The sequence below is a fragment of the Cucurbita pepo genome, chromosome 1 (genome assembly GCF_057944985.1).
Source record: "Cucurbita pepo subsp. pepo isolate OVF chromosome 1, ASM5794498v1, whole genome shotgun sequence".
Taxonomy (NCBI): Eukaryota; Viridiplantae; Streptophyta; class Magnoliopsida; order Cucurbitales; family Cucurbitaceae; genus Cucurbita; species Cucurbita pepo.
The window spans coordinates 12260452-12285824 of record NC_141798.1 but is presented as its reverse complement, the minus strand read 5'-3'; the positions used below and the strand labels follow the sequence as shown (position 1 = coordinate 12285824).

Sequence of the window (25373 nt, the reverse complement as noted above, 5' to 3'; positions counted from 1 at the left end):
CCCAGATGAAACAAAGATTCTCCAACATCAAATAAAATAGTGATCAAAATTTACTACAAAATAAAGTTTTAAAAAAAGAAGCATAATAGCATTCCCTAGGTGACAGTATATTATTGATTCAATGTCTAAACACCAAACCAATTGCAGTGAGAAGCATCAAATTAACGTCCCTAGAATTAAAGATTACTTATAACTCAAAAATCTTTATAGACTTAAAAAGAGATATATTATGTGATTCCTACCAATTGCATAATTATTGACAATAATATCTGCACAAGTAAATTAAATCTTAAAATATTGATAATAATATTTAAGAAACATCCAACTACATTGTATTTCTACGAAAAATTGGAAAAGTTAAAATTAGGGTGTAATACTCGAAGAAAGAAGAAAAAGAAAAAAATATATATATAGGAAAAGTTGAGAGGGGCAAATAGGTAAATTTGCCCCTCCAACCACCTAACGGGTCCAAAGGAAACCCCATCCATAATCCTGCAAAAGAGAGATAGTGAGAGAAAGGGGTAGAGAGAACCTAGAGAGAGGAGAAAGGATGAACCGTCGGAAGACTCACCAAAAACTACCGTCGGAGTCTATTCCGGTGAAGATCATGATGCAAGGAGGTGAAGATCATGCAAAGAGACTTTCTTGGAAGGGAAAAGAGAATGTGGGTGGCCGGAGTCCCATTTTTCATCAAGAAGTCGGAAAACCCGCAAGGTAAGGATCTTGAACGTTTTCTCAGATCTACGGTTTTCCTTTGTGAATCAAGATCTGAAATCTTGATATATTCATCTAGGAACAACTCTACGCATGATCTGTGAAGAAGTTTGGCCGAGACCTCAACCCGAAGGCGGAGATCCGAGAGTCGTCCGAGAACGGTGAGCGAAATTTCGACCTTCTTAACTCGTCCGGTAGTTAATCGAAAATTACGAAAAAAAAATACGAGGAAGTAGCCAGTAACACGATCTAACACTTTGTTGAAGGAATCATGTCGATCCGATCTACGGATCGAAAGATATGAAAATCGAAAAAGAAGGTTGTGTTTCGGTTTTCAGAGGGCAGAGAAGAAAGAAGAAAAAAAAAAGAAAAAAAAAAAGAAGGGAGTCAGCCGGCGAGCGGCGGACGGTGGCGACAGGCGCCGAACAAACGTCGACCATCGGCTGGAGCAACGCAGCTCCAGCGAGGCGTCGACACGTGTCACCTGCAAGCCGGGCCGAACCGCGACGCGAGCCGAGCCGACTGGACCGGCCGACCCGCGACTACGCGGAGGCGAGCGCGAGTGGCAGGCGCGCGTGCAGCCTGCGACTGGCGCCTTCCCGCGCGCGTGGAATGGCCAATTTGGCCCGGTTGTTTTCTGTTTTCCCAATTTTTGTCCCGGTTCCAGTTCTAATACTGTTTTTACGTGAATAGGAACTTAATTTAGAGAAATCAGTATTTTTGGACACCTCACGGGCAAAGAAACGCTAGCGAAAGGGCACGCGTCAACCAGGTAAGTCACCACCCGGTATTTAGGAAGAAATACTTGTAGGGTTCGCTTGGATTTTATGTATGCATGTTAGTAATTTTGCCTTAAATTAGCTCTCCATGAATGAGATTAATTAAATGGATTGTTAAGATTCCGTTGTACGTATGCATGCGTTTAATTTATGTTAGAATTGTGTATGTCGGGTTTCGGGTGCTTGATGGACGAATTCGCCCCATTGAGCGCGAACTTCGTGCTCTGGGTGCTTGATGGAGGTCATCGCCCCGTTGAGCCGGTATGCCTAGTTTGCATGAATTACATACTATGATGTTAGAAGAAGATTGCATGCACCCTCTGTTAATTGCTAGGGCCCATTTCTATGATAGGATTAGGGAATTTCTGTTAGGAGCGATATGCCGCTCTAGACAGACTTAATTTTTCTCTAGAAACTTAGCGGTTTACCACGGCAAGAAAGTACCTAGGAGGGTTCATAGATTGCTAGCGTGAGAACGGTATCTATAGCTTCGTGGGAGGACCAAGGGTCCCTGATCAGTCCTTACTGCTCTTAGCCATTTCGCATGGGAAATGTGTCCCCACGTCGTACAGCCCATTAGCTGCATGGGAACGGGTTGGGTCGCACCCCCCATAGGAGAACTATATGGGCGTAGGGGTATTCAGCACACCCCTAGGCTAGATACCATGCAGTCCTAGATAGCCATGTAGAGGTAGCGCCTCATAGAGAGATACCGACCATATCAGCTTGGCATAAGGAACCTCTAGGTGACTAATGAAAGGACGATGAACCGGTGAAACCCAAGGGGCAAGCCCCAAGAGACTAAGGTTAGAACCTGATGTTCTAGAACCGAATTAGGAAACCACGGGAGTTCTGTTAAATTAAGATGCGAAGAGAGCCTACAAGTAGGTGGCTTACTGAGTATAATTTTTATACTCATCTCGTTCTCCTTCATTTTTCTCAGGTGTTCACTGGCTGCTGGTCGAGGTAGAGGAACGTTTGAGAGCTGTACAGTCACAGAGGGTGTAACGGTAGGGGTTTCAAAAAAGGCAAAAAAAAGAAAAAAAAAAAAGGGGAAACTCCTTAAATCTCGGCGGAAGTCATGGGATTTCCGGTGAGGCATGCCTTGCCAGCCAAAGCGTATTAATGCGTATTAAACCCTAGGTACCTTAGTAGCCGTCTTTTCCTTGTTGAGTGACTGTCATACCTGTGAGGGAGGAGCCGAAGGGTTTAGGTGAGGGATCGAAAATGTCGCGAGACTTCAGATCGGGTTCAATAATGCCGCGAGCTTTGGGTAGGAGCAGGCGCTAGTGTACGTCGGGCAAGGAAGGACAAACGCGCCACCGGAGATGGACGAACGACGATGCTTCCACAGGTGACAGCAGCTAAGCTCGCGATTAGGGCTATTGAGGCGTTCGGGCGGGGAAGACGAAGCGGCAGGCGCGGGTCGACCCTCGGCATTCCGTGGTTCATCTCAGCTGGCGTGCAGCCCACACCTCGCAGGCCACGCTCAGACACCACCATTGGGCCTCATTCCTTTTCGGCCCAAACCAGAGGTGCGCCCAGAAACCCTACGCCGTTAGGGTTCTTCGTAGCCCGTCGGTTTCGACTCCACCAGCGGCTCGGCTAGGTCAGCTTGGCTGTGCGGCTTGGCGACGCGGCTCGACAGCTTGGCGGCGCGGCTCGGCGGCTCGACATCTGTATAGCATACCGGTTTCTAGGTTTTTGACCCTTCTGGAGCCATTCCCACCCTTGTTTCAGCCATCTGAGGTCAGTATAACTCCATTGTGATAAAATAGATTGTGATAGGGACGTACCTTGGTAGCTAGGCATGAGAGCTAGTTGTGAAGGAGCTCTAAGTGTATCATGTTATCTTATAGGAGGTAGTTAGGCGCTGGAGTTAGCATTGTGGGTGACTTCGGCCAAGGCCAAGGAGGTAAGTAACCTTACTGTTGGCGTTAGTTTTGTATGTATGTTGGTGCGTGCCCTGTGGCCCTTGCATGCACCATATGTTGTTGCTGTATGCTAGGTTAGATGTTTCTTGCCGTGAAATGCTATGCATGCTTTGTTTATGTATGTGATTCTTGCAGTGAATTGCTATGTATGCCATGTTTATGAATATGATGTTGTGACGCGTTTTGTCGCCCTGTATGTATGATGAGCTTGATTGACACGTCATGATTGTAATGAGAACCCCACATGCCAAGAATAAGATGACTAGTATGCTAGGACATGCTTGCTCAATGTGGACCCGGTTATGCTATGTTATGCTTGCCTAATGTGGACCCGGTTATGCTACGTAATGCGGCGAGGGGATGGAGCGTCGTATGTGTAATGCCATGGAGGTAAACCTTAAGAACCTCATGCACGCTATGGTTGGAGCACTCCCCCGTTATGCTACTGATGGTATGGATGCGTATATTCGATATTGTGTTCGCCACGATATCATGCAGGCCCTCCTTTGTCCATGGCGTCCGGTATTGTATGTCATACATACCCGACCAAGCCAGGCCCAGGGAGTTCGCTTGCAAGCTCGCCTGGTGGGCCCACAGTCACACACGTGGGCCATGTGTGGGAAATTACCATGCATCCACCCCCGCCCGGACAAGGCAAGGGCCTAAGGCCATGGGAAGGAATGGAAGACAAACCTCTCTCTCAGCTGCGTTCTTCTAACATTGTGCGGCATGTATGGTAATGATGTGCGACATGTATGGGTATTCTCTGTGACATGTATGTGTGTTGCGTGCGTCATGTACGTGTATTGTGTGCAACTGCTTGCATGTATTGTGTGCGACTACTTGTATCCGAATGTATGAATATATGCTTAACCCCAACAGTGGGGCGACTTACTGGGTATTTTATATAATACTCAAGCCACGTGCTACCAATATTTTCAGGAAAGGGCAAGGCTCCCATGTACGGGTGACAGTGGATGATGCGAAGGGCCATGGAAATCTTGGGGAGAGTTTGTAGTGTCGTAGGCGCCTGTTGGATTCTTTTGGGTTCTTAGTTTTGCGAATTGTTCCTCTAGTTCTCTGTTGATTACTTCTAGGCTAGGTTGTCGCAATCGTTTTCTAGGTACGGATTGTTTAAATTGATGAATGCATTTTCGTTATTGAGACTGTCCCATGTGAACTCTTGTCCTGTTGATTTGACGAGTATAAGGTAACGTCGCTAATTAGGGTGGAGAAAATTAGGGGCGTTACAAAGGGGGTCGTTCCGGAGCGTCAGTCCCTTTTCGGTCTTTTAGAGTATTTTGTATTTCATTTTATATTTGCAATTTCTTTTGTAATAATTAACCAACAAAATTTCTCTCTTTTGTTTTAATTCAAAGTATTTTTTTTTTATCTTTTTACTTTGGTTTTCTTTTCTTTTATTTTCCTTTTGTTTGTTTTCGATTTCGTCCTTTTTGGTCACGATTCGATTTTTCGAAGCCTCGAAAATCGGGTCGTGACATAGGGTTTCAAAAGTAGAATCCAAAAGATAAGAGATAAAACCATACCAGTTTACCTCAGTCCTTCTATTTATGATAATGCTCCAAAAGTATTCCGCTTACTTGACATTCGAACCACCATTGGACCCCATTTATCATTGGGATGGAAATAATGAACGAAAATCTTGATGATTCTGAAAGTGGCATTCGGTATTTCGCAACAATTATCATTTTAAGATAATCATATTTTAAAATAGCATATCAAAACAACGTTAGTTTTGGACAATTATTTTACGAAGGCAACCGATAGTTTGCTACAATTATCATTTAGAGACTACCAAATTTCAAAATAACATCTCCAAGATACCATCATTTCAAGACAAGTATGATAGCAACAAGTATTTCAAGACAACCAATCATATGTGACCATCGTTATTATGGATTCCATGAAGGCAAACAAATTTTGAACCAATAATTATATTAGGAGTCATGTATAAGTCATAAATAATACCAAGAACATAAATGTGGCCAAAAGGTAAGGTAAAATGATTCTGATACTGGGCTCAAGAGATTAATATTAGATAAAAAAAAAAAACACCATTTGGTAATCTATAAATTATTGTTTATATATACTGATTTTATTATATCGTATCGAAATAAATAAATAAAAATAGAAAATATATATTTAAAAAATTAATTTTTAAAAGTACAATGAAGGTATAAAAAAAATGTAAAATAAGGGAGAAAAAAAAAAATAAACTAAAAAATAATTCCATAGCTATATATATATATTAATTCCACTCTATCCTACGTAAATAAATAAATATAGAAAATATTTATTTTAAAAAAATTAATTTTTAATGTTAAAAAAAAATCTGTAAATTAAGGGAGAAAAAAAACTAAGAAATAATATCATTCTTCATTCTAATTGAGATAATAATTTTTTTTTTTTTGTGCGTATATATATATATATATATATATATATATATATATATATATATATATATAAAGAAGTCTTTTTTTAACATACCTATTTACATGTTTACAATATTCATTTTTAATTCAAGAACTGACCCTTGAAATTGACTTATCTTGTTCTTTAATAACCCAAAACAGTTTTTAAATATCCCTTCCATCTCATGAAACAAAAATACACAAAAATACATTGAACTCGACAACACGAATCAACCCAACCCCAACTATAAAGGTTGGAATGGGTTGAATTAACATTTTGGATAGGAATGGATCATTTTTTTTAACCCGAACTGAATCAATTCGATTTCAGGTTCGTGGGACAAACCTTCGAGTTGACCCGAACCAAATAAAATATGTAAAATATATTAAGAATATTCCCGTATTAATAGGTTTGCTAGATTGGTACTTCAGCTAGTCTAAGGAAGCTCACGTTCGAGTTTGACGCTAGGCAAATATATGTTTCTTCTACATTTAAGTTATTTTGTTAATATTTATAGTGTTGAATGTTCCTAAATTATATACGGATTTTAAAAATTAAGGAATTATTTAATACATAGTATTATTTAACACCTAGGATAGTAGACACAAAATCGGATTTTAAAATTGAGGAATTATTTAACACATAGTATTATTTAACACCTAGAATAGTAGACACAAAATGGGATCCATAAAAAAATTAGTTTAAATATATTTAAAGATTTTTTTATTTAACTAATTCACGAAATTCTAAATTTTAATGTATTTATTATCAATATTATTATACCACAATTTATATATATTTTTATTTTTATAATAGTTTAGGGTTCTCTTTACCCATACATCAATTAAAAATATTTTTATAGTATTTTTTATTTTTGTTATATATTACACTAATCATTTTTATTGTTTATTTAATTTCATGGTATATTCTTATATTTTTTTTTTTTTTTTACTTTAACTAATTCTCAAGAAATGTCGGTATTTAACTGTCTTTAGTTTTATGTTAATATATTACAAATTTCGCTTGTTGTTTTTTATTGAATTTGTCTTTTTTTTTTTTTTTTTTTTTTTTTGAATAATTATAGATTGATTTGAGTTGGTTTGTGAACTTTTAATATATTTTATCTAAGATTGTATTCGAATAATTATAAATTATTGATAAATAAAAATTTTAAAATTTTTTTGACAACCCGGCAACCAACCTGAAAATAGAGAGTTGGGTTGGGTTGGGTTACCAATCTAACCAACCCGAACTTTTGGGTTGGGCCAAAAAAATCCTTCAATCCAACCCAATCCGGACCATGTACACCCCTACTACTATAGACCTAGAATTGTACTTTGATGCACTGTAGGACAAGTTATATCCATTAATATAATCATTACAAGCAAGTCAATCAGCACTAGTCGTTCATAATTACAGTCGGGTCAAAAGTCCGTTTTACCCCTGTAATTACATATTTCATCTCAAGTTCCACTCAATTTCTAATGAACAATTCGTTTATGATCCAATCATAAACCAAGTCCCTCTCGAGCCAATGAGAGGACAGGATTCCATTGTTCAAGTCCTCAAATCAGTACTTAAGAGAATAACTCATCTACGTTTCTTATATGGAAGGTAGTGAATTCCATCTCATGATATTATGATCCCAACTCCCTATTTGGTCAAGTCCCCAAAATGGTAGGCATATTGATAAGGATCACGTGTTCCAAATGTTCCAACGTGACCTATTATACGATCTAAGGCCAAGAAGATTCAACAAGCATTCATTCTTCGTCTACAAAATTGGATAGGCTCGGTTCAACCATTATTTCATGTGCTACAACCTGATTCGATTGAGGAAGAACCATTTTGAGCTTCAGAAGTGAATATTTGCACGGTTGAAGTAGAAGATGAAGTTGCTATAAATTGCATTTGATTGATAATATATTAGAAAACTATATTTATTATTCTAATTTCATAATTTCTTGTAGTGAGCAAAAAGAAGGGTGAGAAATTACTTGTCAAACTTAACATAATTTTTTTTTATGGAGATTTAAAAGTGAGTGGGAGTAAATCATATCCCCTGGCTCATTTAGTGGGCATTTGAAGAGTTGGGAGTTTCTTGGGTCGAAAAACTATAAATACCCACAAATTACTATGTGGAAGACATGTTTTGATGAATTAAATTTAGCTTTAAAATTTTGAGCATAATTTTTATTATTTCTAAATGCAATTCTTGTGGTAGATTGCATCTTAGTCATTCAATCAAGGCTTGATTGTGGAGTGGCTCAATTTATAATAAAATTTCAAATCTTGCTTTTAGATCTTTGATCACAAGAGTCAATAAGCCTTGATTGTGGAGTGGCTCAATTTATAATAAGATTTCAAATCTTGCTTTTAGATCTTTGATCACAAGAGCTAAAGCCTTGATTGTGGGGTGATCACAAGAGCTAAAGCCTTGATTGTGGGGGTGATCACAAGAGCTAAAGCCTTGCCTTGATTGTGGGGTGGCTCAATTTATAATAAGATTTCAAATCTTGCTTTTAGATCTTTGATCACAAGAGCTAATATCTATTGATTGTTCGGAATTTTGTATAAAGAGGTGTTAATTTTCTTGATTTGTAATTTTCTTGATTTGAGGTTCTTGCTTCAACAAAAGCTTGATGTTAGGTTGAGGATTAGGGTTGTTTTACATAGTTTGCATTATGCCCAACTCTAGAATTGATTTTATCTTTCATTTATGTTATTGTTTATCTTTTCTTCAAATCATACTATTTATTTTCTTGTTGTCATTTCATCATTCTTTATCGACTTTGTTCTCATTTTCTTCTTAAATATCATATTTAGATCTTAAAAAAAAATCCTTATCATATTTGTTCTTAATATTGTGTTTTATAAATCATTATCATTAGATAATTTGCATGTTTATTTGCACACAGAGGTAAAAGAGAAAATTGAGAAACAAAATTTCAAAGTTGTTTCAAGAATTAATAAAGGACGGAAGGAAATCATTTTTCAACCCGTTGTCTGGATTTAGATACATATTCGCAAGGAGCGATTCCCATCTCAAAGGAAGAAAAAGTTACCTTGAAGAGGGGATGACCCTTATCAAGTTCTTGAAAGAATTAATAACAATGCCTACAAAATTGATCTTTTGGAAGAATTTTCAATTCTATTTTCAATGTTGCTGACTTGAGTTCTTTTGAGGTAGGTCATGATTTTCCTGATTCGAAGATGAATTCTTTTGAAGAGGGGGAAGATGGTGACCACAATGGGGGAAATCATTTTTCATCTCCAGAGGCTGGGTTTGGACACATTTTCGCAAGGAGTTATTATCATATCAAAGGAAGACAAAGTTACATCCAAGAGGGGATAACCTTTATCAAGTTATTGAAAGAATTAATAATAATGCCTATAAAATTGATCTTCGCAGATGATTTTTAGTACATTCTATATTCTATTTCAATGTTGCTGATTACGGTCCTTTTGATGTAGGTGAAGATTTTCTGGATTCGAGGACGAATTCTTGTGAAGAGGGGGAAGATGATAAGAATCATAGTGTTCCAAATGTTTCAACTGGACCTATTACCCTATCTAAGGTCAAGAAGATTCAAAAAGCATTCATTCTTCAACTACAAAATTAGATAGACTCGGTTTAACCATTATTTCATGTGTTACAAGTTGATTCGATTGAGGTAGGACCATTTCGAGCTTCGGAAGTGAATATTTACACTTGATAATCAGTTAAAAAACTTTATTTATTATTTGAAATTCATAATTTTTTTTTTTTTTTGGTTGAGTGGGTGATTTAGAGGGTATTGGGAGTAAATCATACCCACTCATTTTTTTAATGGGCATTTGAATAACTATAAGTTCCTTTTGCAGAGAAAATATAAATACCCATAAAGTACTTTGTAAAAGCAGATTTTGATAAATGAAACTTAGCTATCAAATTAAGATTTTTACCCTCAAATTTATGAGAGCATCATTTTTGTCATTTATAAGTTTCATGCAATTCTTGTGTAGAATGCATATGAGCCATTCAATCAAGTTTGACGTCACTCTTGTGATAGATTGCTAACTAAGCCATTCAATCAAGCCTTGATCAAGTTCGATTGTGGAGTGACTCAATTTATAATGAGATTACAAATCTTGCTTCTAAATCTTTGATCTGATAAGGTAATCTAATTCTATCCTTATCTTTAGTTTATTTGAATTTTGTACGAGGTGCTAATTTTTTTTATTCAAGGGTTCTTACTCCAACAAAAGCTTGGATGGATGAGGATTAGGGTTGTTTTATCGCATATTGAATCGGCTAAAAGAGTCATTTTCACCCATGCAAATTAAAGGACAAGCCATCACATGCAGAGTTCATAACTCACTCAGGATTTATATCGAGTCGCATATGATCATGTGAAATATTAATCTTCTCAATTAATAAATTTATAAAGAGAGATTAAATATTTATTGGTTTAGTCATTGTATAGGAAACCCCCACTCACATGTCTCCACATGAACAATTTGGATCAAATCATTTATAACGATTACAAAGTAGGTCGTATCAATAGTGTTACCAGGATAAGGCAGCCAACCTTAACCTTATACTATAGACCTTTTAGGTTATTACTTTGAACACTATCCTCTTGTATGTCAACCACGTATGGTTCAAGATTACATTAATAATCTTGGATTTCACACCATGGATAATATTAAATGTACATAAAATATTAAAAATAAAATAATTAATTACGAGGCTTTAAGACGTAAATGCCAATAGACCTTGCCTCTACTCGGGGTCAAGGTCTCTCAATGCAATGTCGCATCTCAATTCTCATCTTGGATCCAATTTGACATGACCTTCATGTCATGATGTCATCCCAAGTCTTGGGATATCATCGACCATCATAGCTTACCCCGTCTTCACAAACCTCGTATGGGGCTAATAGTTTGAATTTCTCATCCTTTACGCTTCGCTTAGCCCTATCACCCAGTAGGGATATTTTTGTGATAGGTTTTATAGAAACTGGACAATTGAAATGACCCGCTTTTCGAGAGACTTGAGCTAAAAACCGTTACTCATTGACCTCCAAACTCAAGCGGATAGGACTCTCTATAGACCCCACGTGTGCCCATAACCGCTACATCAAGCTCCACCTGAAAGAAAGTTGAAGTATCGGGGATGAGTATATAAAATATACCCAGTAAGCAGCTTGCTAATAATTCATATTTCATTATTAAATCTTATTGATCTTGTTCATACGTTTGGTATCTTATTCTCTTTTTGGCGATTCATTCCCCCATATAGTCTTCTTCCTAGGCTACACCCTAGGTTTGCTCATTCTACTTTCTCTTGGTTCTTGGTCCTATCTAGCTCCAGCCTTCGGAATATTCTTAAGTTCTCTAAGTCTCCTTGTTAGTCGTTGTTGCTAGTCTCTAATCATCGTCACCATATCTCAAAGACCTCGAGGCGCAACCTTAGTATAGATCTCATAGGGTTCATGCATGTTAACGCTCGACCAACTGATATGAATCCAACAACTTATCACTTCCATGTACCCGAACGAGCAATTACAAGAAGCAATACAAATAAGATTTAAGTATCAAATCAAGAAAATAATGGAGTGGCTGACATTGGAAAGTGATTAGAAGACTTGTCATTGGTAGTTGAATTACCAATTAAGACAATTTATGAATACCTTATTTTCTTCAATTTGTATTTAATAGCATTTATTAGTGATTTGTAGTCAGTGGTTGAACCTTTATTATGTTAGGGTTAACTTTTTGGTCTATTTAAAGGCATGTAATATTCATGTTTGGGGAATAAATTGTTAAATACAGACAAAACCTTTGTGTTTTCTTGATACCCTTTTGGTGTTATTCTTTTTCAAACCTTGCTTTAGGTTTGATGTTTAAACCGATTCTTGAATTAGTTTTGATCAAGCTAATTCTGGAGTGAATTGTCTTGGTATCTAAGACTAACCATCATAGATTCCAAGTTCGATCTAAGAGTCATTCATCTTCTAACCAGCTATTGGTTGGAATCAATCCGTTAAGTTAGCTTTCTCTATGAACGTTTTGCAAGAATTCTAGAAGGACCTCTAGCTTTGCAAATTCCAGCATTGTAGGCGCTTATCACCAACTCTAAGGTGCAACTGTGGACCCCTACCACTCGTGATAGGTTCACCAAAAGGAAGCTAACTGGCAAACATCCTAATAGTCCCCACAGGCACAAATCATAAAACATCATGTGCTAGTTCTATGGTTATCCGGACCCCAAAAAATTGAGTCAGGTTTACGATGAGGGAATAGTTGGCGAACCCTTACTATCCTCGTATAATCGCATAAATCACATTCATGAACAAGAATCGTGACGAACTCTAAAGGTACATCTGTGGACCTCTGCTGCTCGTGACAGACTCACTATACGAAGCTAACTGGCAAACTCCACCGTAGTCCCCATAGGGTATAATCATAAAGTATCATAAGCAAGTTCTATGATTATCCGTGACAATCGAGTCAAGTTTACAATGAGGGGCTAGTTGGCGATCCCCTACCGTCTCCGTATAACCGCATAAATCATGAACATGTGACATAGAGACATAACATAGCGATCTAAACATGGATACCTAGTCATGAATCTCAGTTCATAAGAAAGTGCGTACACGTTTCAATAAATATACATAATTACATTCAACATCTGTCATCTCAACTCATTCTATGCTCAAACATATATAATCGAGTTCCCATAACATGCTTGTATCAAACTAAAGGCATGCTATCAATTACAGTCATATCACAAACGTGTACCATAACATTAACATGCTCTTACATACTTCAAACCAACTCATTTCAGGCTCAAATTTCTAAGACGTGCTTCTCATATCATACTTTCATGCATACTGATATGAACCACGACCAAGGAATTTCCATACCTCAAGGTCCAATTACAAGGACGAGAGCCAAGAAGCTACAACAAACCTTATACAGTTATATTCAAGCTATGGTGAGCTCATCAAAGGAAATTCTAGAAGACGTTGGAGACCTCCCTTATATGTTATGCAAAGTTGAGCTTCAAGACAGAGATGAATTAAATGCACTTTAAGTTGCATTTAATGAACTCCGCTGAATTTATCAAATAGTCCAAGGATGATTAATAAGCACATTTTATTATTTGCATTATTTAATTATAATTTAACTATTTGTTGTCGTATTTAAGCTAGTTTTAAATATAGGAGCTAAGGTTATATTATAACCCACCTAGGTTACTATATTCCACCGTTAACTAGCCATTTTAATAGGGAGGTTATGGGTATTTCTCATTTACTAGCACATTTAATTTTGGAGTTATATATCACATAGGTTAAGGTTTGTAAAGACTCTATAAAGCTTTATTTTCTTTGATTAGACATCAGATTTTGGAATTAAGAATAGAATTTCTATTTTAGCTTTGTTGAGAGCTAAACTTTCTTTGCAAATTCTTGTGTTTAGAACTTGCATGAGTCATTCAAGTGGTATTGATCAAACCTCTTGTGGAGTGATTCGAATCACGAGTTTAGAAACGAGTTTTCTTTACTCTTGATCTTGATCTTGATCATCAAGGTAATCCGTTCCATACTTTCCCTTGGGTTGATTTCCATATCATTTTGGTATCAGAGTTTTAGGCTTAAGACCGGATATATGTTTCATTGCGCTTATCTCTTTTAATTCTCTTATTATTATTTTTTTCCTCAGTTTGTATAGAATGTTCATATTCTATCACAAAAATATATAACAAAAAAAAAAAATACGTTTTTTTTTTTATGTTCTTTAAAGTGTTAGATTTGGATCTTATCAACACTTTATTGTTCTTTAAGATCTTCTAAATCATTTTTTTTTTGTGGGTAAATTGATTAGATTTTGCCAATAAGAAAAAAAAAAACATTGAAAGAAAGAAAGCATATTGATGTTAAATGTCTTTCTTTTTTCCTCTTGATTATTATATGTAACTCTCATATGTTACTACATCTAAATTAGTCCTTAATCATTTCTTTCTTTAATTCGTTTCTTTGTCGTTATTCGGATTGCTCCTTCAATACCCTTGTTTATGTGTTGAGTGTGCTGTCTATTCACTCTGAATTGCACTTAGCTCTATAACATAGCTTGTCTCACATCCCAATTTGTTTTCTTTTTTGGAGTGTGATTTGTGTGTTCTCAATTGTGAGGGTGAGTTTGTAAGGGAGTAACACATTGATTCGAGTGTTGAGTGCTAAACACGAGTGAATACACGTGAGGGAGCGCTTGTGAGGTCCTTTTTTTTTCTTTTACCTTTCTTTTGTAGCATGGAAAATCCAGACGACAATACTAACATTACTGATGCACGATTGAGAGAAGCACAACAACGAACCATGGAAAGAATAATTCGAGGAATAGAAGAGTTGACTGATCGAATAGGAAGATTGGAGATTCAAAATCAAGCACGACAGAGGATTCCACAACCTATGCCCTCAACCGATACATATGAGGGCGACAATTCTGATCACCATGAGGATAATCCACATGCGGTTGGTCATGGCTTGATGCGAGGGAGAGACCATGGAAGAAGGTATCATAATTTACAACAACGAGTTCCTTATGATGATAGAATTGATCGTAACGTGGGGAGCATCAAATTAAAACTTCCCAAGTTTTATGGCAAAACCGATCCAGAGGAGTACCTTCAATGGGAGAAAACGGTGGAGTCAGTGTTCAACTGTCATAATTTGAGTGATAAAAAGAAGGTACTGTCATGCATTTCTCAATTCAAACAATATGCTCAAATTTGGTGGGATAAATTGATGTCAAGTAGGAGAAGAAACCTTGAAGCACCAATTGATTCATGGTATGAGTTCAAAGAGTCCATGAGGAAGCATTTTGTTCCACAATATTTTCAACTGGACATGGCGCAAAAGCTTCAAGCATTGAAACAAGGACGCAAGTCTGTGGAAGATTATTACAAGGAGATGGATACATTCATGGATCGACTTGATCTCGATGAGGACATGGAGGCTCTCATTGCTTTTCTTAATGGGTTAAACACAGAGATTGCAGACAAGACTGATTTACAGCCTTATTCTAATATTGAGAAGTTGTTGCACATTGCAATTAAGATCGAGAGGCAAATCCAAAGAAGGTCTCAACGGTATTCTTCTAAAACTTTTCCCAATTCTACTTCTACATGGAAAAAGGATAGTAAGAACATTGATTATAAGCATAGAAATCCAGAGATTAATGAGAAGCCTCAAGCTAAATTTGAGAAAGGGGAGAGTTCTAGAACAGGGAAAGAAAAAGTAGAAAAGTCTAATGTTCGAAATAGGGATTTGAAGTGTTGGAGATGTCAAGGGGTAGGACACTATAGTAGAGATTGCCCAAATGCAAGAATTATGATCATCAAGGAGGGAGAAATTGTTACGGATGACGAGGCACATGACGACATAAATGAGGAAACTGATGAGAGTGAGAAGTTTAGCGAAGAGGACCCTACACATATATTTTTGGTTACTCGACGAGCTCTAAACACCTACATTAAGGAGGACGGCCTAGACCAAAGAGAGAACTTGTTTCAAACTCGTTGTCTTGTTCAATCTGTACCTTGTAGTGTTGTCATTGATAGGGTAGTTGCACCAATATTGTGAGTTCCATTCTGGTCAAAAGACTTAATTTAAAGACACAACCACATCCAAGACCCTACAAGCTTCAATGGTTGAATGATTGTGGGGAAGTACGGGTAACTCAACAAACTCTTGTTTCATTTACTATTGGAAAATATGTTGATGATGTTTTATGTGATGTTGTATCCATGCATGTTGGAGATTTACTACTGGGGAGGCCATGGCAATTTGATCGTCGGGTAATGTATGATGTGTATGCAAATCGATACTCTTTTACTCACAATGGTAGAAAAACTACTCTTATTCCATTGTCTCCAAAAGATGTATTTATTGATCATTGCAAACTTGAAAAGAAAAGGCAAGAGGCTGATGCAAAAGCAGAGATTGAAAAAGAATCAAGTGAAAAAAAGAGCTTGAGTGAAAAGCAAGAGAGTAACACTCAGCCTAGAGAAAAAAAAGAGAGAAAAGCCAAATCAGTAAGCTTGTATGTTAGATCAAGTGAGGCTAGGAATGTTTTGCTCTCTAACCAGACTATTCTTGTACTTATGTGCAAGGGGTCTTGTTACTTTACTAACATGATTAACCCTTCTTTGCCTAGTGATTTTGTTGTGCTTTTGCAAGAGTTGGAAGATTTATTTTCTGAGGAGATGCCTAGTAGTTTGCCACCACTTAGAAGGATTGAACACAAGATTGACTTCATTCCTGGCGCGCCCATTCCAAACCGACCAGCATATAGGACTAATCCAAAGGAGGCTGAAGAGATACAAAGGCAAGTAAGTGAACTCCTTGCTAAAGGGTATGTAAGTGAAAGTTTGAGTCCTTGTTCTGTTCCAGTTATTCTTGTACCTAAGAAAGATGGTTCTTGGCGTATGTGTGTTGATTGTAGGGCTATAAACAAGATAACTATAAAGTATAGGCATCCAATTCCTAGATTAGATGATATGCTTGATGAATTGTATGGATGTAGTCTTTTTACTAAGATTGATTTAAAATCGGGTTATCATCAAATTCGCATGCATATTGGGGATGAGTAGAAAACAGCTTTTAAAACCAAGTATGGTCTTTATGAATGGTTGGTTATGCCTTTTGGATTAACTAATGCACCTAGTACATTCACGAGACTAATGAACCATGTCTTACGAGAATACTTACATAGCTAAATTCAAGGTTCCGAGGTGCCACTTACAAAAGGGTTACACTTTTTGTTCGAATTTAGTCCCTAGAAGATTCCAAAATTTGCCAACTCCTCAAATAATTCTACATTGGTGCAAAATGAGGAATACCATAAACATAGTGCCAAAATTAGAGTTAAAATGGGTGAATTAATCAAAAGGGGCCAAATCGGCCCAATTAAGTGGGGTCGGGTTGGGATAGACCGCTACTCGAGTCGGGCTGGACCTCTCCCCAGGTTGTGCGCCCGTGGTGGGCCAGGTGGGGTGCGCGCACCTACGTTGGCCACACGTAAACCTGCATTACGCACCCAGACCCACGCTGGGCCGTGCAGAACGCGAAACCCTCGTTTTCCTCGACCCCCTTTCTCTTTCGCTCACCTATGCATGCTTGTTGTCGCCTCTCCCTTTGATTTCGTTTCCGACGCCCACAATCCTCCTCAAGATGAAGTCATAGATGATTATCTTCTACACATTTGAGAGTTCTTGAAAAGAAAAGCTTACGAAACCTTTACCCAAAGTGATGCCTCGATTTTTCGCTTCCTTCCACCCCTTTCGATTATTTGTCTCCACTAACCTCAAGCTTCAAGTCTCAGCAATAAGAATCCTCAAAGTTTTCTCCTAATCGATTAGAGAGCGCTTGTGGGTCTCAATCGCGAAGTTTCTGGCTGATGTGGGCTTGTAACGAGTTCTTCCAACAGTTGGTTTATGAGAGTTCGTGAGCTCCCCCTCCATTTCCGACATCTCTCAAAGCCCCCTTCTTCTGCTCTCGAGTGGCCTAAAAAATGGGCAATTCGAGCTATCTTTCGTTGCGTGCGGTTGTCAGCGGTGGCACAGTTTCAATTCAATAATCCAACAAAATTAACTTCATTTAATTTTGATTTCTTAAATCTCACCGTCTTTACCTTAAACAAAATTTCAACTTCTAAATGTCTTCTCTCCTTAATTCCTTCAGAAGATTAATGATATCCTATTGCAGAATGAAAAAATTTTAGAAGCAATCTAATCACTTAAGCATGAAGCAAAAATGGTATCCTTAAACCATAAATGCTAATTTTATTTTAAATAAAATAATTATGTAGTTGAGATGCATTTAATATTATTCAGGAATCAAAGGCTGCCATATCTGGTGGTGGTAGTGCTGGAATTCCACCCTTTCTACGCGAGGGGATGAACACGAAACGAAAAGGCCATCGACCTTTTGCCTTCCTTTTCACTTTTCCACTGAATTTCGAGGAGATCATCCACATTCCTCAACTTTAACGATTACAATATTAATTAGGGAAGATCCTGACAACAAAATGTTAACCATCTCATCCTTCTCATCTTGATTCCTTCTTCTCTTTCTTCTGTTCTTCGCGAAACTTACCATCCCTCTCATCTCAAAATCCATGGCCGATTCCCGCAACAAGACTATCATCGACACTGACCCTGGCATCGGTAAATTTTTTTCGTTACTTTTTTCTCATCGGTTATGTTTAACAGAGACCCAAATTGCTCCATCTCTATTCATTTCGATCCTAATTGAATCGATTTTTCAAGTCCATCTGGTTGGGGCAGAGTATTTTACTGATGAAGTTAGTTATATATCTGTAGATGATGCTATGGCCATTTTTCTGGCTTTACAATCCCCAGAGTTGGATGTGCTTGGACTAACCACTATTTTTGGGAATGTTTATACTACTCTTTCCACAAGAAATGCCTTGCATCTGGTGAGTCACTTATGAATAGATAATAATCATACCTTTGCTTAATATTGTTCATCTCCTGTTTTACTTTCTCTTACTTTTTGGTTCCCCCTTGCTTATCTCATCTTAATTTTTGTTGGTTCATCAGTTGGAGATTGCTGGTAGGACTGACATCCCAGTGGCTGAAGGATCGCATGTCACAATAACTGTAAACTCCATTATCTTACATCCACTGCCTCTCGTATCATGTTCTCTACTTGTTTAGTAGAGTTTTGAATTTGATTGTTTGAATAGGACTTTCTTCCGTCAAGGTGCTTTGTCTAACATCTACTGATTCTCCACTCTTTTGGTTCAACACTAAAAGCTTCCAAGAAAACTCTGTGGCGTCCAAATAGCTAAGGTTGTGAATGTTGTTTTCAAAATTTGTCTACTTTGATGTGAATGTGGAAATACCAAATTTATGGACATATTCATGGGGGTGAGGAATACTGGAAGATTTTGAACTTCAGAACTTTGATAGTTTCATTGACATTTTGAGATAAATGTTGGCTCTTCGTACCCTTTGTAGGTGGAAATTTTATGTATTTAATCTGTAAAAGCCTTTGGAATCCATATTTATGGTTAGAATATTATTGTATTGTTTTCAACATGATATTTGCCTCATTAATTAGCTAATGCAACACCTATTATAATTCTCTTTCTCATATATGCGAGATGTCTATACAAAAATGTAACTCATTGACGTCTGAATGTTTTCTCTTTTGTCCTTTTTGTTTGTAATGTTTGTTAACTTGATATGTTATTCGTATGAAGAAAGGTACAAAACTTCGTGTTGCTGATTTTGTCCACGGGGCCGATGGACTTGGCAACCAAAATTTTCCACCTCCAAATGGGAAGCCGATAGACCAGTCGGCAGCTGCTTTTCTTGTTGAACAGGCAAATCTTTACCCTGGAGAAGTAACAGTTGTGGCTCTAGGACCACTAACAAATATTGCACTGGTCTGATTCTAAATTCCTAGTAAAAATGTATTTTTCACATTACTTCACTATAATTTACCCACATAAGCTTGATATAGGCTTTGCAATTGGATCCCGGATTTCCAAAGAAAATTGGGAAGATTATTATTCTTGGTGGTGCATTTTTCGTAAATGGAAATGTAAATCCTGCAGCAGAAGCCAATGTAAGTTACTTCACTCTTTTAATGCGACAACAACTCTTGTGAGTTCATTGCCTGCTTCCCCTGTCACCATTTTTAAGCTTGAAATTGCACTTCTCTACCTTGTGTATCCTACATTTCACCATTTTTAAGCTTGAAACTGCACTTCTCTATCTTGTGTATCCTACTATTATGTATCAAAGAGGTTTTGTGGATTTGAATCTACCGCTTTAAAACAGAGGGCTTTATAATGCCAGGAAACAAAATTCATTTTTGCTTTCGTACACTTAAATCTAACAAAATATCTAAAATCCTTGGTAGAAAGCTAAATGTTTATCCATCCTCCATAAATGTTTACTTTTACACCTAAACTTTATTAGTGTTTTATATTTGATTACAGAAACAATGAACTGTAGGGAAGGGAAAGAGGTCATGAAAGTTAAAATGGAATATTTGGAGAAGAATAGATTTTGGGAACAGGTAGAGATGAAAATAGCAAAGAGAATAGACTAAAGTTTTTGAGATTTCACCAAATAGAGTTGTCTGTTTCTGAATCTCAAGAGAATTATTCCAAATTGTGGAGAATACTTGTTAAAGGAAAATCTTAGAGGTGAAGAGGGTGGGGGGCTTTGTGAATTATTGAAGCAGCTTAAAGGAACTTCAATAACTGAAAGTGAGTTGAAATTGGATATGGCCGAAATTTTAGTTAAGCTTGGTGCAGGGAAGTAGCAGGTACATGCAAAAGAGCTTTTTGTCTGCCTTTTGGAAATTTATGTCTCAAAAAGGTCAATATTATGGTCTGATTGGCCTATATAGAGGGATTCGATTTGGCTGAAAGGCTTCCAAAAAGAAGACCTTAGTCTCTATTTTTAAGGACAAGAAAATGTGAACCATTTACTTTTTCATTGATTCTCAAGCAGGAAAATGTGGGAGTCTCTATTTCAAGGCCTCCAGGTTTCTTGGACTCTCAACTTCCTGAAAAAAAGTAAAAACCAACATTATTATGTGCTTTGCGGTGGGGGATCGAATAAGAAAGCTGAAATCCTTTGGATCGAATAAGATACCCCACTACTTTATAGGGTTTGTGGAAAAAGGAAACCAGAGAATCTTTGATGTAAATAGAGATTTGTGGTAAGAACTATTTGAAATGATTAAATATGACCCAGCTTCTTGGTGTGCCCTTTTTTGGTGTTAATCTATGTGTATATATTTTTTTTCAATGCTGGTCTATGAAATACTTACTGATTTGTTCCTAGTCCATTAGTATCATGATATGCTTCATATGAACAATGGATTTTGAGTTAATATATACTTGAGTTTGGAGAAATAGATATTTGGGGATCCTGAAGCTGCAGATATGGTCTTCACAAGTGGAGCAGACGTGTTAGTTGTGGGGCTAAATGTCACACATCAAGTTATCATGACAGGTAATCTTATTTCATGGTATATTCTGATGAGTTAAGTAATAAACTTTTTAAATGCTCTTCTGCATATTTTGCGTTGATTTGAACATAGAAACATTTCAGCCTATATTTTGGTGATAAGTTTGGTTTGTTCTGTAAGTAATGTCAATCAGCTTGTAGAAGACATGAGTAAGGTTAGATGTATTTATAAGTCAATATAATCATGTTTATTTCCCCTTGAATATGGGTATGCCGTGTTTCACAAAACAATTTAAGAGGCGGATCGTGACAAATTGGGAAGATCAGATGGGAAATTTGCCAAGTATCTCTGCAAAATTTTAGATATTTATTTCTCCTACCACAGGTATGCATATGAAACAAAAGGTGAGGCTACTGAATAAAATAGGGTCCGTCCACAATAAGCCATCAGATTCAGCTGCACATTGTTTGACTTGCTTGCTACTGCTGCTGCTAATATGCGTGCAGGGGTTTACCTCCATGATCCAGCAACTGTGCTAGCGGCTGTCGATCCCTCACTTTTCACGTACACGGAGGGCGTAGTTCGAGTCCAGACAACGGGCATCTCAAGAGGACTCACAATTTTGTACAACAATAAGAAAAGGTAAATGTATTTGGGTTACCTATTTCCCCAGCTTACCAGTATTTTGTACAACAATCAGGTAATTGTGGTTAATATTGGAACTAACCAGGTTTGGTGAAGTGAGTGAATGGTGTGATAAACCCACCGTCAAGGTGGCGGTCACAGTGGATGCCCCGGCCGTTGTGAAATTGGTGATGGACCGACTTATCGACTCGTAGAGTATATATAAAAGTTGCAATAAGGAATTCCTTGCATATGGAGGAATGGAATGTTTTATATCGGAGGCCTATATTCAAAGTCATTTTGAAAAGAATCTCACTCAATAATAATCATCATTGTGTTGTGTTTCTTCTGTTATGAATGATTTCGCTCGAGATACAGTAATTAATTTGGATGTAAAAGTTGTCTTATGGAAATGAGAATGGGTTTAGGATCATTTTGTTTGCCGAGAGTAATATCTCTTGGAAGGCAGTCAGAATTGAATTCTTGGCTTAATAGGTAATACACTGTAACTAAGTAGCAACACAACCTTTTCCTTAGAAGAAGAACTCGTACACATGCAAAGTATGCACATGTGCATAAGCTAAGTATGAGTGTTTCAAAACAAAGTGGTGTATGCATTTCTGAGAAATGAGTTTAAGATGGAAAAAACTTTGGCCCTCCCTATTCTTCTTGTTGGGATGAGCAAAGTTGAACAAAAACTAGAAGTCTCTTTTTGGTTCTCTCAGTGGTGGAACCATAAAGAACCTCATGAATGTGTTGGTCTACATCTCCCCTTGTGGACTTTGTTTCGGGGACAACTTCAATGTCATCATCTTCGGGTGACCAATCAGTGTTCAGGTTGTGTATTGAATTTATTGAATGACCTCTTCTGCTAAGTTCAGTTTTGAAGGTGATATCGAGGGAGTTCGATTGCGTTGTTGCAGCTATTCCTGTTAGTGAATGATTGTTGCGGGACTTGAGACCATGCGTCAAATATGGTTCACCAAACTGTAGTAGCAAAGAAATATGCGAAATCTAACATCTTTTTTTTTTTTATTCCAACAAATTTTGCACTACATTTAATCATCACACGTCGATGGTACCTTACCTTAGGTTTGGTTTTAAGAGGTAAATGAACAGGCCGAAGCTCCTCCTTTCCATGTGCAAACTGCAAATAGCACATACAAATTACAAAACCCAACTCCATTTATTACAGATGAATGTTTTTCCCAAAAATTTAACGCGTCTGATTGAGAAAATTGTTTGAAGAAAAGTATGCATACTCCGCATATAAATTGAAGTTATTCAGATCGTATCATTACAGTGGGGACAAGATAACTAACCTGGCATTTGTGGCCGAAGCGGCAGCTTCCAGAATCCTCCCAGGAGCGGCAAATGTCCGTTCTGTATTGATTTTTGCTTAACGATGAACCACCGCCGCTTCCGGAATCTAAGGCAGACTTCAATGTCTTCGCTCCTCCATGGACCGAACTGATCAAAATTTCATCCATTACTATCACTTCCTCATGGACCTTCAATGGAGTCCCATAAATTTGTGGAGACCTTACAGGTGTCGTTTCCAAATTCTCTATAGCCGAAAGTGGCGACAAAGACGATCCTCCTCTCCGAGAACCGAAGCTACTGCTTCCGGAAGTGCTGCTAGCGAAGTGGTTGATAATAGAGGACCGGTAGTTGGCATTGATGACGTCCGCAACCGGAGTAGAAAATGTGTCGCCGACGGATGGTAATTTTCCTACCACAGGAGATCGAGAGCGGAAGTAACTTACGATCGGTGTTGAACGGTCATGCTTCTCGGCGTAACGATCAAGAATTGTTGGAATTTTGGAGTTTGTTTCTTGGTGATAGTGTCCGGTCCCGCCGATTACGAGGTGATTGTCCATCTGAATTTTGATTGGCCGAACCGTAGCGTTTAGGCCTTTGATAATTGCCGCTTTGGAGCTCCTCTTGCCCTGGCGATCTTCCATGAGTCAGGAAAAGAACCTGAAATTTCTGATAAAAATTGATAAACTAATCAAAGGCGATTTTATGCACAGAGAAAAGAAGATCTATCAGCATTTTGAAGTGTTCATTGGCGACGTAGAATTAATGTCCAGGCTCATGTCCCTAATATTTCGAAACAGAGATTTGTTCAATCCTGATGCAGTACTCTCCAAGGAATCGGTGAATTGAACTTACAGAAATAGCGGATGATAAGATTCAGATGCTAAAACAGAGAACAGAGAAGATCTAACCAGTCATTTCCAGAGCAAATAATTCATTCAAAATGATAGGATCAAACATGTTAGGGCTCCATTCAAAACGCAAATTAAGATGCACACATTGTGAACAAGACGTCAATTGAAAGGAAAGTGCAGATCGGTGCAGAGTCCAGAATGGAAAACGTGTAGGCTCAACTTCAATTGGAACTCACACTGGCAGAATACAAAATATCGTGAAGATTGATTTGAAATTATTCGAGATGGAACAGAACGCAGCCGGAAGAGTGTGGTTTGAGTGCAAGGAAATGAGTAGAAGACGTACCTGGAAATCAAAATTCGGAGTCGGAATGATTCAGAGATTAGAATCCGCAGTTGAGAGGATTGGATTGTGAGAGAGAAATTAGCGTTAACATTTGTTGTTTGGCGTCGCGTAGGGCAAGAGGAGGGAAAATGAGGATGGATGCGGAGCTTAAGAGTGGAGTAGGACGCAACATTAGCAAGAAGCAGAATTCAAAACAACATTGCACTACAAATAAATTTTTAAAATGTGTATATATACCCAACGCTACAAGGACTATGGACTTGCCACGTGGATGCATGTTTTTCTCTTCCCATTTTCACTTTAATATATTTATATATGAAATGGTTAATTATTCTAGAAATTACAACAATAAGCGACTCTCATAATACATTAATATTATTTTGTATTAATAAAAACTTTAATCCAATTTTTTTAAAGTTATAGAAAACCCCCATGATAATATAATAGAATAACTAACAACAATGCCATAGTCTACAAATATCTTGCTTATTTAGTATTTTTATATTGATCCTATTTTTTTTTTTTTTTTCCATGTGATTGTCGATGTGGAGGAGTCTTTTAGAGCTGCATGATCGTAGAGGAGGTCCTCCCAAGACTTCATTCCTATCTACGTACCTCGAGCATTTTTTTTCATTTATATGAACTTGTATCTCCCTCCCATTCCTCATTTACAATTAAATTTGAATACGGTCCGTTTGTAATCAAATTTTGATTATTTTTAATTTAATGTTGGTTATTTAAAAGTTTGCAAAATTGTATCGTGTTTTATTTTACTTTTTTACTTTATCTACTTTCCCTTTTGTCTTTTTAATTATGGTCCAAAATTTAAAGCCTAAAAGATGAGATCGTGAGAGTATATAAAAAAATTTGGGCAGACAATTTTCTTCACTTTTAAAACTATTTATCATAAAATATGAGAAAACTAGGTGTGAGAATAGTTAACCTTATCAAATCAAAGTTGTAGTCTATTACATGAGATCGTGGTATAATCGACACTGTTTATGGTTATTAGACTTCATAAGTATAATCTATATTTAATATAAGTCTATAAATGATAGCCATATATTTTTGATAGACTTTAATCCCAAGGCATAATCAATAATAATTGCAAACTTTAATTGAAATGTATTTGGGTAGACTCATAAAATTTTATTGAGTTGTTGAGGATGAAAAATACTCCGCACGTATACATAGAGTGTCAATAAGAGACCTTAACTCAACTTAATATTCACACGATTATAGACTTATAGTCGAGCTCTTGTGCATTGTATGACAAGTTGTGTCTATGAGTATAAACATTATAAATAAGTGACTTGCCTTATAAGTTGTTCGTAATTACAGCTAAGTTACAAGTTCGTTTTATTCTT

At 37.2% G+C, this 25373-nt stretch overlaps 2 protein-coding genes and 1 long non-coding RNA gene across 8 annotated transcripts; 2 read left to right on the top strand and 1 right to left on the bottom strand.

Annotated features, from left to right (window-relative positions):
* Positions 1-375: 375 nt before the first annotated feature.
* On the top strand, positions 376-4817 carry LOC147794772 (uncharacterized). Of its 5 annotated transcripts, XR_015419895.1 has the most exons (7): positions 376-714; positions 794-875; positions 1408-1486; positions 2437-3242; positions 3353-3408; positions 3702-3817; positions 3926-4363. It is a non-coding gene; the product is annotated as an uncharacterized LOC147794772 (long non-coding RNA). The 5 variants fall into 5 exon arrangements; XR_015419892.1 differs by adding an exon at positions 4370-4817 and having other exon boundaries at positions 3353-4158; XR_015419891.1 differs by adding an exon at positions 4370-4817 and having other exon boundaries at positions 3353-4163.
* A 12936-nt stretch (positions 4818-17753) lies between these two features.
* On the top strand, positions 17754-21919 carry LOC111797308 (putative uridine nucleosidase 2). The gene is made up of 9 exons (XM_087127457.1): positions 17754-18074; positions 18231-18346; positions 18471-18530; positions 19136-19321; positions 19399-19503; positions 20810-20906; positions 21159-21266; positions 21369-21504; positions 21593-21919. The coding sequence occupies exons 1-9, from the start codon at positions 18026-18028 to the stop codon at positions 21699-21701; spliced, it is 966 nt and encodes a 321-aa protein (XP_086983583.1). The 5' UTR covers positions 17754-18025; the 3' UTR covers positions 21702-21919.
* Positions 21920-21996: 77 nt separating this feature from the next.
* On the bottom strand, positions 21997-24142 carry LOC111797287 (uncharacterized). Of its 2 annotated transcripts, none has more exons than XM_087127455.1 (4): positions 24007-24142; positions 22809-23466; positions 22574-22633; positions 21997-22473 (listed from the first exon to the last, which is right to left on the bottom strand). In XM_087127455.1, the coding sequence occupies exons 2-4, from the start codon at positions 23448-23450 to the stop codon at positions 22147-22149; spliced, it is 1029 nt and encodes a 342-aa protein (XP_086983581.1). In that variant the 5' UTR covers positions 23451-23466; positions 24007-24142; the 3' UTR covers positions 21997-22146. The 2 variants fall into 2 exon arrangements, with proteins under 2 accessions (XP_086983581.1, XP_086983579.1); XM_087127453.1 differs by having other exon boundaries at positions 22809-23475; positions 24007-24140.
* Positions 24143-25373: the final 1231 nt, after the last annotated feature.